Genomic DNA, 14938 nt, shown 5'->3' with positions numbered 1-14938 from the left:
CGTTTCTTAGTTCCTGTTAGTACACGTGCTGCTGCATTCTGAATTAGGTGGAGAGTTTTTAAGGACGTACTAGAGCTACCTGATAATATAGAGTTACAGTAATCCAGCCTTGAGGTAACAAAAGTGTGGACCAATTTTTCTGCATCTTTTCGGGTCAGGATAGGCCTAATTTTCGCAATATTACGCAGATGAAAAAATGCAGTCCATGAGGTTTGTTTTAAATGAGAATTAAAAAACAAATCTTGATCAAATGTTACTCTGAGGTTTCTTATGGTAGTGCTAGAGGCCAGATCAACGCCTCCGCCCGCTTGACACAAGCATACTCGGGCGTACTATAAGCGGAGCGGACTCTGCGAGGAATGTCCGCAGTCATTCGGGCTTTCATAGTCGAGTGCACTTCCGCGTTGTAGTTTCCTGTAAAAGTCTGTGAAAAATCCCCGCGATGTGAAAAATACATGCCGAGCAGTCACTGGTGCGCGGAGCGGAGTCCGCGCGGTCGTAAAATCTGAGCTTTGCGCGCACAGGGCTTGCGGACGTCCGCTTTCAGTCCGCGGAATCCGTTCCGCGTATGTTCCGCCCGAGTATGTTTGGGCCTTAACGCGCATGTCGCGGAGCGGTGAACAAACCAAACAACACAATGTCAGGAGAAATTGAAAAGATATGCCGTCTATGTAAAGTCAACTTGCTAATTAAGGAGCCATTACATGTTCAAGAGTTTTATAAAGCTGCTCCTCAAACGCCAAAGAGAGGCTATAAGTGAACATTTCAGCGGCGACGCGTAATGACCACCCCCCCGCAAGCAAGGTCATCCATTCAAATTACAGATAGGGAAATGGAGAAAGAAGAGGTTAGGTGAGGAAAAGAGGGGTAGAGTGAAGGAGATGGAGAGTGGATGATTGGTACCTGCTTCATTAAAAAAAAGTTTTATCAACAAGTGCTGTTTTTTCATTATTTTTGCACTGGTCCGCACACCCTAAAACAATATTCAAACGGAAAGTAACTTGTACTTGAGTAAATTATTAACCAGGTACATACAGAGGAATCAAAATGCTGTTTCCCTCTCTTCTAGTATTAATGCCATACAACTTAAAAGCTAAAAGAAAGCTAAATTGGAATAATACAAGCAAAAAATAAAAATAAATAAATAAAAATAAAACTAACAGACAAGACACTCTAGAGGGGGTGAATGGTGCAAAATGGCTTTACTACAACATTAACTGTAACCCATTAGAACCATTGTGAAATCCATAAACATTAATCATGTATTGTGTAACGTGAGTGATTTAGAACACATTTAAACAGTTTTCTTCAGCTTATGGCCTTAAACATATTGTCTCACAGCATGCAAGTAAATTCCACCGATTTAGCCCCAACATGCCACAATACCTTAAGTGCACCATGATAGTGTTGTTACGGGCTCAGAACGGACAAACCAAACGCTGGCATTCATGACATTCATGTTTTTGCATTAGCCACTGTAGTAAGAATATGGAGGACTAAAAGTGCCAAAATTAAATAAATAAATAAACCATTAAATAATTACTTTAATGTGTCATTGATTAATTAAAATTGGAATTAAATACATAAATGTGTCATTATTTCATTAAAATACCAATTTATTTTATGTAAAAAACATAAATAATTATTTCACTATTTAATTAAGTATTTCATGGTCCTGTGTTGCAGTGCTTCATGAATTTATTTTATCTGTCAAACTCGCCCATCAAAGTCAGTGGGCGGGGCTAACGCTAATCTAGTCTAATCCATTGCTTCGGTCTGAAGTCTTTCAAAACATGGCGGCTACGATGATGGAGGACCTCCATGACCTTTCTAGGGAGTTGGTGAGAGATATTTTAGACCTAGCAGAGAATGTGGAAGTAGGACCTGCTGACCCAGAACATGTAGCGTGTAAAGCAGAGGAATTTATTGAAGTTGTTGGAGTTATTTCCGCACTTTCTGACCAAGATATTGACCGTAGAGTGACTGCAAATTTAGAAGAAGTACTCCACCGCTTCTCTGGTAACGTTACCAGGGCGCAACAGGCACAACACACACAGGGACCACGACGTTTAGCGTTTGACATACCGAGTTCAGTTCTGGAGCATCAAGTTCTTTGTGGATTACCAGCTTGTCAAATTGCAGCGATGTTCGGGGTGTCAAAGAGGACCATCAGGAGGCGCATGAAACAAAGCGGTTTAAGGTAACGTTATTACACTAAATTCACGAGTTTTCAGTTTATGAATTGCCAGTCTCATCCACTCAGAAATGATATTACGTTAAGTGTAACATTACTTGATATTGATGTTTTTTGTTTATGCAGAAAGACAGACCTCTATTCAGCTGTGAATGATGATGAGTTGGACCGTATTGTAAGTGGAGTCCACAGAAGACATCCAAACACTGGCTACAAGCTAATGCGTGGTCATCTGAATGCAAGAGGTGTGCGTGTTCCAAGTGAATATAATAATATGGGCATTGTTTACATTTATTTTCTAATGTATTTATATAATATGAGCTATAAAGTAAATTAGTGAGCCTAGCTAATTTTAAGATAATGTTCATGTAGGCCTATGTTTCCATTTCCAATGCATCAGTCATTTTATTTGCAGTTTAGTTGAAGCCAGTAGCCATGCATTAAAATATCCTATCCTGAAGTTTAGTTTAGCAACTTTTTTATTCTCTTTCAGAAAATTAAGTGAGTTTTGGTTATTTTTGAGGCTGTGGTGGTTCTGTAGTGTAATAGTTGACTGCTTTACACACATCATTATATTGTCTGTTTTATTATGACACCACTATTTCCTCAAAATAAGTGATTCTGTGAGTATCTTTGTTCCAGTACTGGTCAAATAGATTGAACAGGTGTTTCTAATGAAGTTGCCAGTGAGTGTATCGTTATTTATTTTATTTTCCTCCCCTTAGTCTCAAGACTGCAAGAGTCTTTACGCAGAGTCGATGCAGAGGGAGTCTACATGAGAAGTCTAAGGCTGTGTGTATTAAGACGACGGCAGTATTCTGTTCCTGGCCCAAACTCTTTATGGCATATAGATGGCAACCATAAGCTCATCAGGTCAGTGATATTAGCAGATAAACAATGCATCTTTCTATAGATGTCATTAGAATTGTTTTACAATAAAGTTGTGCTTTTTTGTGTCTTCACAATTGCCTGACAGGTGGAGATTTGTTGTCCATGGCGGGGTGGATGGATTCAGTCGTTTAATGGTCTACCTGACTGTGGCTGGCAATAATAGAGCTAGTACAGTCTTACAGAGCTTTATTGCTGCTGTTGAGCAGTATGGGCTGCCATCAAGGGTACGGTCTGATAAAGGGGCGGGGGGATGCAGATGTAGCAGAATTCATGATCAGGAGCAGAGGTACCAACAGGAATTCGCACATCACAGGCAGAAGTGTCCACAATCAGCGGTAAATAAATATGTTTGGCAACTAGGCTCACACAACAAACATACTATTGAATGTACTTCTTTAGCATATGTCACACATAAATTAACACCATGTCAATTTTATCCTAAACACAGAATAGAGAGAATGTGGAGAGATGTTTATGAACATGCCCTGGACCTCTTCTATCAGATCTTCACTTCATTGGAAGATCAGGGAACACTGAATCCAGACAATGAAGTCCATCTTTTCGCACTGCATCGGATCTTCCTTCCACTAATTCAGCAAAGCCTCGACTCTTTCAGAGAAGCTTGGAACTTTCATGGTCTTAGAACTGAAAGGAATCAGTCACCGCAGCAACTCTGGAGAAGATACAGAGAGCAAGGCCCTATGGAGGATCCTACAGAGGTTAAAGAAAGATCAACTTTGAACACTGTTTTGAACCGTTTCCCCAAAGGAATTATGGGAGAAAATAATGTGCTAAATGTTCTACTTTAAATGAAACATAGGTTATAGTCTCTTCAAGGTCTCCTGAGGTTTCAAAGATCAACCTCTGAACTGTAGTTTCTATGGTGCATACTGTGCATAACTGTGCTATTTGACAAAACTGAATAGGCAACATTTAATTTCTCACCGACTTGGTTACCAAAAATAACAATCTTAAATACCTTGTGTAATGACATGTCAGACTAGTTAAGTACATGGCTCATCATGCTTGTCTTCCATTCAGGTTTATGAAGACTATGGGATCGACTAGAACGGACCTCACAGTCTTCATGGAGGCACTGTGTCAGTCCCCGAGGTTCAGCTGGCCCGTGAGCTCTCAGATGAAGAGGTTGCCATTTTGCCAACTCCAGGAGTTTCTGTAACTGATGCACTTCGATCATATGTAGAGACTGTGCAAATTTTATCAAGAATCATAGCAGACTGATGTCCAACCCATGCTTTTATTTAGCATGTTAGAGCAAACAAGCATAAACTGAAAAAGTTTGCTTTCCTTAAAAAAAAAGCTGTTTTACCTTAAAGCTCATAATCACTGTTATGATCTCGTAAATGGACTTTATGTACAGCTCCACTACTTCCTAAACTTAAACACACTCCTTTACTTCCTGTTTCATTATTTGCCACAGAATGAATGACATGAATGCTGTTCTGTTAACACTGAAAGATGAAGATGCAGAACTGTTTGGTTTCAGTAAATGGAAACAATGTTTTGAATAAAACAATTGTCAACTACTACACAGTATGTTTAAATGTTTTCAAAGACACCAAACTTGTGTCAATTGACCTGACATACTGAACAGTGCATGCAATACCATCTGTCTGAAAAAAACTTAAACAAGTCCAAATCCAGTCTGTGCACTATTTATGGCAGAGACAAGTGCTTTCTCGAAGTCCATGTAGGTTTTGAAATGAGCTGGCAGCTTCAGTGTTTCAAAGCATGTGGAAGACGTAGGAAGGGTTCCCCCAGAAATCTCCACCTTCAGTTCAGGAGGAAGCATCTCCCAGCCAACCCAGAATGTCAGCAGCTGGGCCAGTGTACCTGATGAAGCTAAGTCATAAAATGAATTCAAGACAACATTTAGTTCAGCTTTAATTGATCATATCTATCCATAAGACATAGAAGCATTTGTAAAGAGAGCAATACTTTAGCCAAATAAGGTGTTTATACCTGTTTCAATGAACATCCTTAGAAAGCTAGTGATGAGGCATGTGGACTCTATGTCAAAGTCTTCATCATCACTGTCTTCACATGGCCATGTGATTTTTTCAAGGAGCATCTTAAAGAACACATCAATGTAATTATTTTAAAAGGGAGAACTTATTTTGGTGAAGGAATATGCAGAACACATTCTTGGGAAATGGAAAAATAGCTCAGCTCATAACTCCATCATTGAAAATACATGTAAATTCATCAAGTTAAGTCACAAATATAACAATTACTGACTTACCTGGGGTGTGAACTGCATTTCAGCCATTTTGGGGAAAAGAAGTGGGACAACATCTGGCCTAGATGTCAGCAGGGGCCATACCATCACATCTTTCAGTCCCTTTCTCAACTGTTTAATTTGACGCATGGTCCTCCCAATGACCTAAGAGACAGACCCGACCCATATTACAGACCAAATCCTCAACCCAAATTTTACAAAAGTTGGCACAGTAGGGAAAATGTTCATAAAAGCACAATGAAGTGCTTTATAAAATCCATTCAAACTCTAATACAGAATATATCAACCCTTTATAAGACATTTACACATTTTAGAATAATGTATGCCGCTATTCAGATGTGTCTTTTCCCGGGATGTCCCTTCATTTTACAAGTCACAGTCTACCTGGATTACAAGTTAAAGGGAGTGGTAGTTATCCTGTCTACAGTCCCAGTTTGACTGTGATTGAGAATATGTGGTGCTTCATGCAAACTTGACATAACTGTTCTGCTTAAGACATAACTGATGGATGAATGGGGAAATTCCACTTTCTAAATTTCAGCAACTGGTGTCTTTAGTGTTCCAATGCTTAAAAACTGTAAATGAAAGAAGTTAACAGTGGTGAACACTTGACTATCACCTTTTTGAAGTATATTATCAAAAGGCAAATTCACAACACCAGATGTGTGTTGTTGAGCTCAATGTACTGTAGTGTGATTTTTTTTTTTACATTTTGTTTTTAATGATCGTTTTTCCTACTGTGTCAACATTTGTGAAATTGGAGTTTTGTTAAATATGCTACTGTTCTATCAACACTTGCAGGCGTGAGAAATATTGTAGTAGTTAACCTGTATATGCATTAAATGCTGGTTTTGAAGAACTTTAACATGACTGTGGGCAGACTAAATATCATGTTTAAATTCCTCAAAAACAAGTATTTGTAGCATGAATTCCACCACTAAAATTTGACCATTTCCATCTCTGCCAGTGTTGACATTACAAGCCAGGGTTCACAACACCTTCTATAATCTCAACAACTACAGCAATGAATTCTGTCACTTAACAAGCAGGAACTCACTGCATGGAGTAGAAGTTTGTTATGTAGCCATCTCCGATTTGTTTTGGTGACTGCCGGAAGATCCCAAGACATGGAAAGATCTGAAACTGTGTCCTTCTGTTCCAGTGTAAGTTCTTCATGTTCAAGCTAGAATCAAGACCATACAAGTTATTACATTTGCCCAAACAATGATTTTGCAAGGCAAAGTTGTTGTTTTTGTTATATACCAGTTTTATGATATTCCTGATGTGCAGATCAGGACAATCTTCTGTAACAACAGTTGCCATTTCAGGGTCCCCATTGAACAGTACATGAATTACAGCAGGACTTAATCCTGTGACAAGGGGGCTGTCATGCAGAAAGGCGTGGGCCAACATCCTTCCTGCAACCCGGAAGAGGTTGCTTTCAATAAGCGGGGATTATTGAAAGCAAGGGGATAGGGGATAAGGGGATAAAGTCACAACAATTAACCACTTAAATACATTTAAAAATTACATCATATCAACCTTCAAAATATTAAGAGACTTACCAAGATCGAGACTGAATCCAAACTGGAGTTTGGATATTATTGTTGTCATAAAGTACCGCATCACTCCCTCTCCGACAGCAACATCACCTGAAATAAAATACTGATAATAACACAGTGGAAAACAGTAGCTGACTAATACAGGTAACTGGACTAGGTAACATTTAACGAGCAAGGGGAAAAAAAGTCAATATTCTATTGGCTGCAATTCTAGAATAGCATCCTTAATATTGACTATTCCAGATAACAGGAGAATATTGTACACAACATATTTTCATTAGTGGTCATCAATTATACAATTTTTTGGATCCCATTCTCCCATTTAAAATTCCATATAAGACATTTGAGTGGTATAAACTTTACTGATACATTTATATTACAAACTTTATATTACTTACCAACAAGAGTACAATGAAGTGGACATGCCCATTCTTGCTGCTGTTTATAGAATGAGAGAAGTTCCCGTTCCCTGTCCTCTTCAGAGTCCCTTACATCCATCCTTATTCTAAGTGGTTTCCCAGATGCATGCTCCCTTAGCAGATTCTCTTTGAAAACTTTGGCAGCTTGAGCCGGTTGTTTAATAAGCTTCCATTCTAGACAACAACAACAACAACAACAACAACAACAACAAAGTTATCTATTCCAGAGAGACATGTTGTGAGTTGGCATGTTACCTGCAGATACAGATATCCTCTCAGTCTACAGAAGAGGAGGAAAGTTCTGTCCATGTCACTGACAAACATGTGAGACCCAACATCTTCAGAATCTGTTACACAGCTGAGTTGACATAAAAACAACAAAACAGCATTCTGAACAAAAACGAAATATTTTAACAGTTAGAATATATAACCCAGCTGCATGTTATTAATTGTGTGTATTTGCATTATCTTATCTATCTAATTATATCTTACAGAAGTTATTTTGACTATTTTGATATTGACTGAGTTTAAGTTACACACAATCTTATAGCAACCCTATTGTGATGACACAAACCAGTGTCTGTTTCTTTGTGATCCAACTCCTCGTTGTCAATCACTGCTGGTACTACTACACTCTCAGCTGATGTTTCAGGCCTCACTGGAACACTGTCACTGACTAAGGCTGTCCCTCTGTCATTTTCTTCACTTTGGCATCCCTCTTGTTCTCTCTCTGATTCCTGCATGGGTGTCCCTGAAGTTAACAAAAATGAAATTATGATCATACTCCCTTATTTGTGTGCACAACACTCTAAGAGAGACATTTTCCCAAAGAAAAATATGCTACCCTTGCATTTCTTTAGGAGGTACATACCCATTGCAGCTCAATCTGTGCAGCTTCATCTCTGAAAAGGGAACTTCCTTCTGACAAGTAATGCAGGGGATGACTGGACCAGAGGCATGACGTGAGCTCTCCTAACAACAACAAATGGCTTTTAATTAATGATTAAAAGTTACCAGTGAGCTTTGTTTTGATTATATATTGAAGGAGTCTCTGTAAATTTATGTACACAATCTAAGGGTAGATCCTGTTGAAGTGGACGTATGTAGATTGTAGCCTATCCAATCATCGTTTATGGATCTTTCAGATAGGCAAGGGCGTATCCAGTGCTGGGACACTGAAGCAATGCAAGATTTCGACTGCGGGTAGATCCTACAATTTTTAGAAATTCAAAGCCCCCCCTTCTTGGAGCTTCGGAAACACTTCCATCAGTTTATTTGTTATAACCATGGGATCGCTGTCATTCCCTGTAAAAAGTTTGAGTCAAATATGAACATATGGAAATACTTATGACTACAAAAAGAAATGCTGGGTAGAAATGCAAATAATTTCCACGACCCACAGACAGTAACATACAAAGTTTTTTTGGTTTTGGTAAATTCCTAGTTTCATACTGACCTGAAAATGTCACTTTTTGCTCTCCAAGTCCTGAAGTAAGAAGGTCCGCTTTAAGCAGTACGCTTGGAACTTTATCTGCCTTGTGGTCAGCTAAACAACAGACAGTGTGTGTGTAGCTTCTTCGGCTAACTTGGACTTGTGCTGGTCGTCTCGTCATATTCCTTCTGGCTCCACCATTAACATTATACGGCGCAAAGAGTCTTGCTACCTCGGCTGCAACACAGAAAAATGTCACAGCTCAATGGTCCCCAGTCAGCTAAAACAGCCTAAACTTCTATCCTGGGATGTTGCTGCCAGCTAACACTATTTTACCAATTAGCGAACTAGTTTTATGCTCCCACCATTAACAATGAACGTATGACACACGAAGCATAACAAGTCTACCGCATACAAATACATTTTCGACCCAACTCCAAATTCTCATCTAATTTAACCCACACCTGTGTTCCGAGTCACTGATTAGTAGCACACCTGGCTATCATTAAATTACTTAGCTTACCTTGGACAGGTGTACGTGATGGAGTGGCAGGTATCTGCTGTGACTGAGCCGTCAGAGCTGGAGTTCTGCTGAGAGCTTCCTCAATCAAATTCGCTGCTTCTCTCAGCAGCTCCGGGCAGGTTTTCGACATTTTGTCCTGCACCTAACACGCTGTGTCAGCATTGGGGCCAGCAGGGCCGAGTCTTCCCCTTGATTTTTAGCAGTTGTAAATAAAGTTTTGTTTAATAGAGTATCCAAATCAACGTAGAGGTGAATAGCGCCACCCAGTGTATTGGAATATGTTCACTAGCTCTGCATCAATCCATTATCTGGAATCAATCTGCCTTGACTTGATGTGCAGGGTAACCAATCAGATGTTAGGATCCACCCACTGACTTTGATGGGCAAGTTTGACAGATAAAATAAATTCATGAAGCACTGCAACACAGGACCATGAAATACTTAATTAAATAGTGAAATAATTATATATGTTATTTTACATAAAATGAATTGGTATTTTAATGAATTAATGACACATTTATGTATTTAATTCCAATTTTAATTAATCAATGACACATTTAAGTAATTATTTAATGGTTTATTTATTTATTTAATTTTGGCACTTTTAGTCCTCCATATAAGAAGGCCCTCTATAGACGAGAAGCGTCGGAAAACCACTTTATTATTGTGAAACATCTTCATTCAGTGTTTTTACTGGTTGAAATAACCCAGTCCATTAGTTTCCGAGAGGAGGATAACTCAGCTCCCGCTAAAGCCCTCCACTTAAGGAATTCTAACCAGGAGAGGTTTCAGCTGGTTGCACTCTGCAATCCTCACTGCTATACACTACTACTATCTCTTACAGACTGGACCTTTAAAGCACCCTGTTACCACTCCGATGGCACGCCCGCGGGCCCAGAGGGTATTTAAACACAGACGACGTCAGTTACACAGCGTGTATGTCACGTGAGCTACTCATGCCGCATATCCCTGGAAAGCTCAGATTCTTGTGATTCAATTGATGCCAACCATTTCAAGATACAATCATCACAGCAGGTACAATCAACACCTTTGTTAGACTACAAACAAACATACAAACAGTTACAAAGCTGACGTGACTCACCAATGAAGCCTCATAGTCATCCTCCGGTCAAAAGTATTTCCACAAACATGGTCTTGTTACATTCACAAAGGTCCAGTCAATCGAATCCAGTAAAGTATTTAGTCCAAAAAACATTATTATGCCAGTAAATATCCACAAATTGCTGCTGCGTTGTTTGAAATCCACCAGTCAATATCGAAAAACTCCGCCGTATTTCTCGCTGTAACTCCGGTTTACATGCGAGTTTACAGCTGATCCTGCATTCAGAATGAAGCCTGCACTCTGAGCTTTTGATTGACACCTCACACGACCAGTTAGGAGCTTCCCTGTCCCATCTACAGGCTGCAACAGCCAACGAGGGCCTGTGTTGAAACGAAGCTCCTGCCCCTCTTCTGTCATGTATAACCAGAGCCAATTGGAACCAATTGGTCGGATGACTGACGCATTGTATAGCCAATGAAATTCTGAAAACAACGATATGCCGCTTGACGTGACGTCATCAACGATGAAACGGCCAGTCGCGTGCGTAAGGCAAAGTATAGAATCGTGCGTCATGCGCTAAGAGTGCAGAGAGTGAGTGAGAGTGAGTCCGGTAGGAGTTTGACGGTGTTTTACAGAGTTTTAGAGTTACAAATGGGGAAAAGGATGCCAAAAAGTAAATACACTGCCAAAGAAGCTGCAGACCAGTGCAATGGGCGTGCAAGTGATGACTCAGGGGAAGAAGTATCTGAGGAAGACAGTGAAATCTCGTCTGATGACTCAGTTGCAGAGGAAATGTTTCTCGGGGGAGAAGACATTACTCTTGACAAGTAAGTATTTTATCATATTATAACTTATATTACATTATATTATAATATTACGTATATAGACTATTGTATTATTATGATTATATTATGACTATATTACGTGTTATTATATGTAGGCTATTACTGTAATGTATACAAAGTTTGTTTTTAGTTTTGTGTGTGTGTGTGTGTGTGTGTGTGTGTGTGTGTGTGTGTGTGCCTGTGTGTGTGTCCTACCCCCGTCTGTGTTTCACTGTGCAAAACTGTAGAATACAAAAAAGATGCAAGGTTTTGTAAATAACTGTTATTTCTTTATTTTCACATGATAGTAGCTCCTCAGGAGAGGAGCAACCTCCCCCAACTTCAAAGGGAGATTCTACCACTCCCAGCAGGAGATCAAGAGGCAGAGGTCCAGGGAGAGGAAGGGGGAGGGGGAGAGTGGTAGCTGCAGCAGCCAGGACCAGTCAGACAGGTTTGTCAACCAGCCCTGAAGAGAGATGGAATGATGTTGACAAGCCAGATATCTCACCACCACAGCCCACCTTCAGACCCAGCTGTTCACCTGGACCCCAGCTCATACGTACAGCCACTTACACAACCCTGCAGCTTTTACAACTTTTTTTCACAAACACTATTATACAGAAAATTACCCAAAACACGAATGACTATGGCTCCACTCACCACTCAACACCCTCCAAAGTTGCCAACAACCTGTAATATGTTATATTTCTAACATAATGTAAATAGTTTGCTGTGAGTTTGCTGTGTAAAAGTTAATTATTATGTTTACATTTCATATAAAAAGCAATTTTCCATAACAGCACTTGTTTTGACTCTTTTATATGCATACATTTTAGTTTATGCGTCAGTAACTTTTTTTCAGCAATATTGATAGTGATTCTGGGTATGGGATAGGATACCTCTAAGTGTCACCTTTCATTAGAGCCCAGAATTATGACTGTACGTTGAACCGTTCAAAAGTTATGCCCTTTTATCCAGCTATGTGACCATGGTTATCCAAGGGTCCTTTTGGAGTCTCCAAATGGCACATTTTTGGAAACGCCTAGACATACCCTCAGAAAAACGTGTAAAATACTAATTTTCTGTAGGATTGTTATCAACATTTGAACTGGGACTAGGTAAGGCTTCATGTGGTGATCCCATTGTGTTTTCCAGCTAAAAAGTCCCAGCTACACTCATCTGCAGGCATCTTTTTGCAACAAAAATTCAGGCGAGAATAAAAAACCTTCTACTTCAGTGTGTTCAAACTTAGATTACTCAATAACAGTAGCACTTACAGTGATCCTTACAGTTTGGGGAAAAACTTTAGAGTGTTTCCTTTCAAAAGAGACCAAAACCATCCATATACTCCAAACGGTTCAAGAACAGCGTTCAATTTACTTTGGGTACGCCTTGGATAGGCATTTTAGGCGAAATTTACAGGAATGGTTAAGGTCACATGATTACAGACGTGTAATGTTTTCTAACGATGACTGAGGGAAATGGTGGAAATCTTAAGGAGATATCATTGAGTGAACCTTGAGTCTATAATACTTTATCAGATATGTGTCACAATCCATGCTGACATATCAAATGTTCTTTTCCCTGCTGGAGTACATGGATGCAGAGCTGCAGAGTTCATGTGTTGTACTTGAAAAAGAGAGTTACAGCTGTAACTATGGTTCTGTGAATTCTGGATGACCACCAAACGGCAGTGCTTCAGCACTGGATATCTCCATCTTGCGTATGTGCAGGTCAAGTCATTATACCAACAAAGTCACCTGTGACCATGCAATGACGTAGGGTGCTCAACCCAGTATAAAACCCCCATGTCATCACACAATCTGCTCCCACAGAATCTTCTTGCCCAGATTCTGAGTGACAGACAGCTCTGGCGGTCATCCAGAATTCATAGAACTGTAGTTACAGCTGTAACTCTCGTTGTATTTCATTCTTCCTGACCACCAGCAAAGTCACAAGGAATGCTTACCATGCTAAGGGATGGAAGCTGTTGACAGGATGGCTGCTGCCACAGTTGTAGGGGCAGTCACATTGACATGGTAATAGCGAGCAAAGGTACATGAAGACTCGCAGGTTGCAGCAGCATAGATGTCTTGCAGAGAGACCCCTTTCAATGCTGCCCAGGATATAAACACACTCTGAGCAGAGTGACACTTCACATTACCAGGGGCTGGCGGGCCTTGCAATGTAAGCATGTGGAATCACTTCCACAATCCAGTTAGAAAGTCTCTGTCTTGATAGGGGTGTACCTTTCTTACAACCCCCATAGCAAACAAAAGTTGGTCATTCTTACTTAAATTGGCAGTGGCCTCCACGCAAGGGCATAGGTTTGATTTTCACATTGGTAGGGACATAAAAGTGCTCCATGGCGGCGCCCTGTACATTGATGATTTTTTTAATGCAATTTCATGTCATGAGAAACTGATCACTGCTTTATAATGCATATTTAGATATCTACACTAAATACAAGAATGTCTTGGTTAATGACCTATGGTACAGATATCAGGCACTGTGGGCCAGGACTGTGGGTGCACTTTGGTGCACCATCCTACTGTTAATACTCTCTAAATATTCCTGCTACTGTGTCATCTTACAACCTAGCCGTCAACCATTCACGATCCATCCGCCCCAAATACCAACTTAATGCATGTCACATAGCTGTGTGGTTGTCCAACAACTGCCGGCCTGTGTGCACACATTCAACCCACTCATGACGCTCTTACAACGGGCAGATTAACACTATGCTCCCAGAGGAGGACTTTACTCTCCGCTGTTGCCACATATTCTATTATCATAAACTTTTTAGTAACTACTGGAGGACAGAGAAGCACCACCACCAAATAAAACGGTTAGACAAAAGATGTGATACAAATCAGATTTCTTTCTCTTTTCACTCCTTGGCTGTGTGTGACTGAACTGCTGCACTAATCATTATTATAAACAACATAACAATCAGATCCATTACTTTTCTTGAACATTTCCCACATAATTATAAATAGTATCACAGTTCTCGTCACTGCTTGCCACACGGAGGACAACACATCTCGACTGGCTTAGATCTAGTTTTATTAATTTAGTTTTAGTAAACTATTTTCCATTGATAAATTACATGATTAAAACAAATATAGTTTGTTTTAATATTAATATTTATTTTATATTTTATATTACTGTGAAATTAAAACCATTAAGTGCATTTTACTGTCAGTTTTATTTTTTAACTACACATATTGAGAAAGAGAGATAGAGGGGGAGGGTGTGTTTGAGCTTATCAAAGTGCAAGTAAACTGGAATACACATGGCCGCTTTTTGTCTTACATTTCTGTAAAGTTTGGGGTCTACAAGTGGTGGTCGTATACTGACTACTGTGGAGGGAGTATGAGGATGAAGTTACAGAAAGTTTTTATTGTTTCCCAACCAAGGGGAGTGATAGTATCAAGGGCTAGTGCTAAGGGGAGGAATTGGGACGTAGCATAAGAGTGATATAATATGTACTGACTACAGTGTGTAGTTATGTATTTAACAGAAAGTAGTTATTGTTGCCATGGTATATCTCCAGTATGTATGAATGAATGTATGAATTATGAATGAATGAATTATGCATGAATCAATATTTTTACTTTCCCCTAGTCACAATGCTGAATCTCACTATCAACATATATCCTTCACGATTCAATCTCACCTGTGAGGCTCCTGTCTCTCCTCTATCTCCTCCTGTCTCTCTTCCATTTCCTTCTGTCTCTCTTCCTGCCTCTCCTCCTCCATCTCCTCCA

At 39.7% G+C, this 14938-nt stretch overlaps 1 protein-coding gene and 1 long non-coding RNA gene across 7 annotated transcripts; one reads left to right on the top strand and one right to left on the bottom strand.

Annotated features, from left to right (window-relative positions):
- Window positions 1-1486: 1486 nt before the first annotated feature.
- On the top strand, window positions 1487-4254 carry LOC126397715 (uncharacterized). Of its 2 annotated transcripts, XR_007570698.1 has the most exons (5): window positions 1487-2439; window positions 2920-3067; window positions 3171-3420; window positions 3534-3804; window positions 4127-4254. It is a non-coding gene; the product is annotated as an uncharacterized LOC126397715 (long non-coding RNA). The 2 variants fall into 2 exon arrangements; XR_007570699.1 differs by having other exon boundaries at window positions 1487-3067.
- LOC126397713 (uncharacterized) lies at window positions 4166-10627 on the bottom strand. Of its 5 annotated transcripts, XM_050056661.1 has the most exons (13): window positions 10384-10627; window positions 9282-9698; window positions 8783-8995; window positions 8394-8631; window positions 8198-8298; window positions 7901-8077; window positions 7306-7500; window positions 6911-6997; window positions 6609-6763; window positions 6403-6528; window positions 5349-5489; window positions 5069-5177; window positions 4166-4948 (listed from the first exon to the last, which is right to left on the bottom strand). In XM_050056661.1, the coding sequence occupies exons 5-13, from the start codon at window positions 8199-8201 to the stop codon at window positions 4731-4733; spliced, it is 1212 nt and encodes a 403-aa protein (XP_049912618.1). In that variant the 5' UTR covers window positions 8202-8298; window positions 8394-8631; window positions 8783-8995; window positions 9282-9698; window positions 10384-10627; the 3' UTR covers window positions 4166-4730. The 5 variants fall into 5 exon arrangements, with proteins under 5 accessions (XP_049912618.1, XP_049912619.1, XP_049912620.1 ...); XM_050056662.1 differs by lacking the exon at window positions 9282-9698; XM_050056663.1 differs by lacking the exons at window positions 8394-8631; window positions 8783-8995; window positions 9282-9698.
- Window positions 10628-14938: the final 4311 nt, after the last annotated feature.

Source organism: Epinephelus moara, chromosome 11, assembly GCF_006386435.1.
Source record: "Epinephelus moara isolate mb chromosome 11, YSFRI_EMoa_1.0, whole genome shotgun sequence".
In the NCBI taxonomy this organism is placed as follows: domain Eukaryota; kingdom Metazoa; phylum Chordata; class Actinopteri; order Perciformes; family Serranidae; genus Epinephelus; species Epinephelus moara.
The sequence above is the reverse complement of the archived record's forward strand: the minus strand, read 5'-3'. Positions and strand labels throughout refer to the sequence as shown.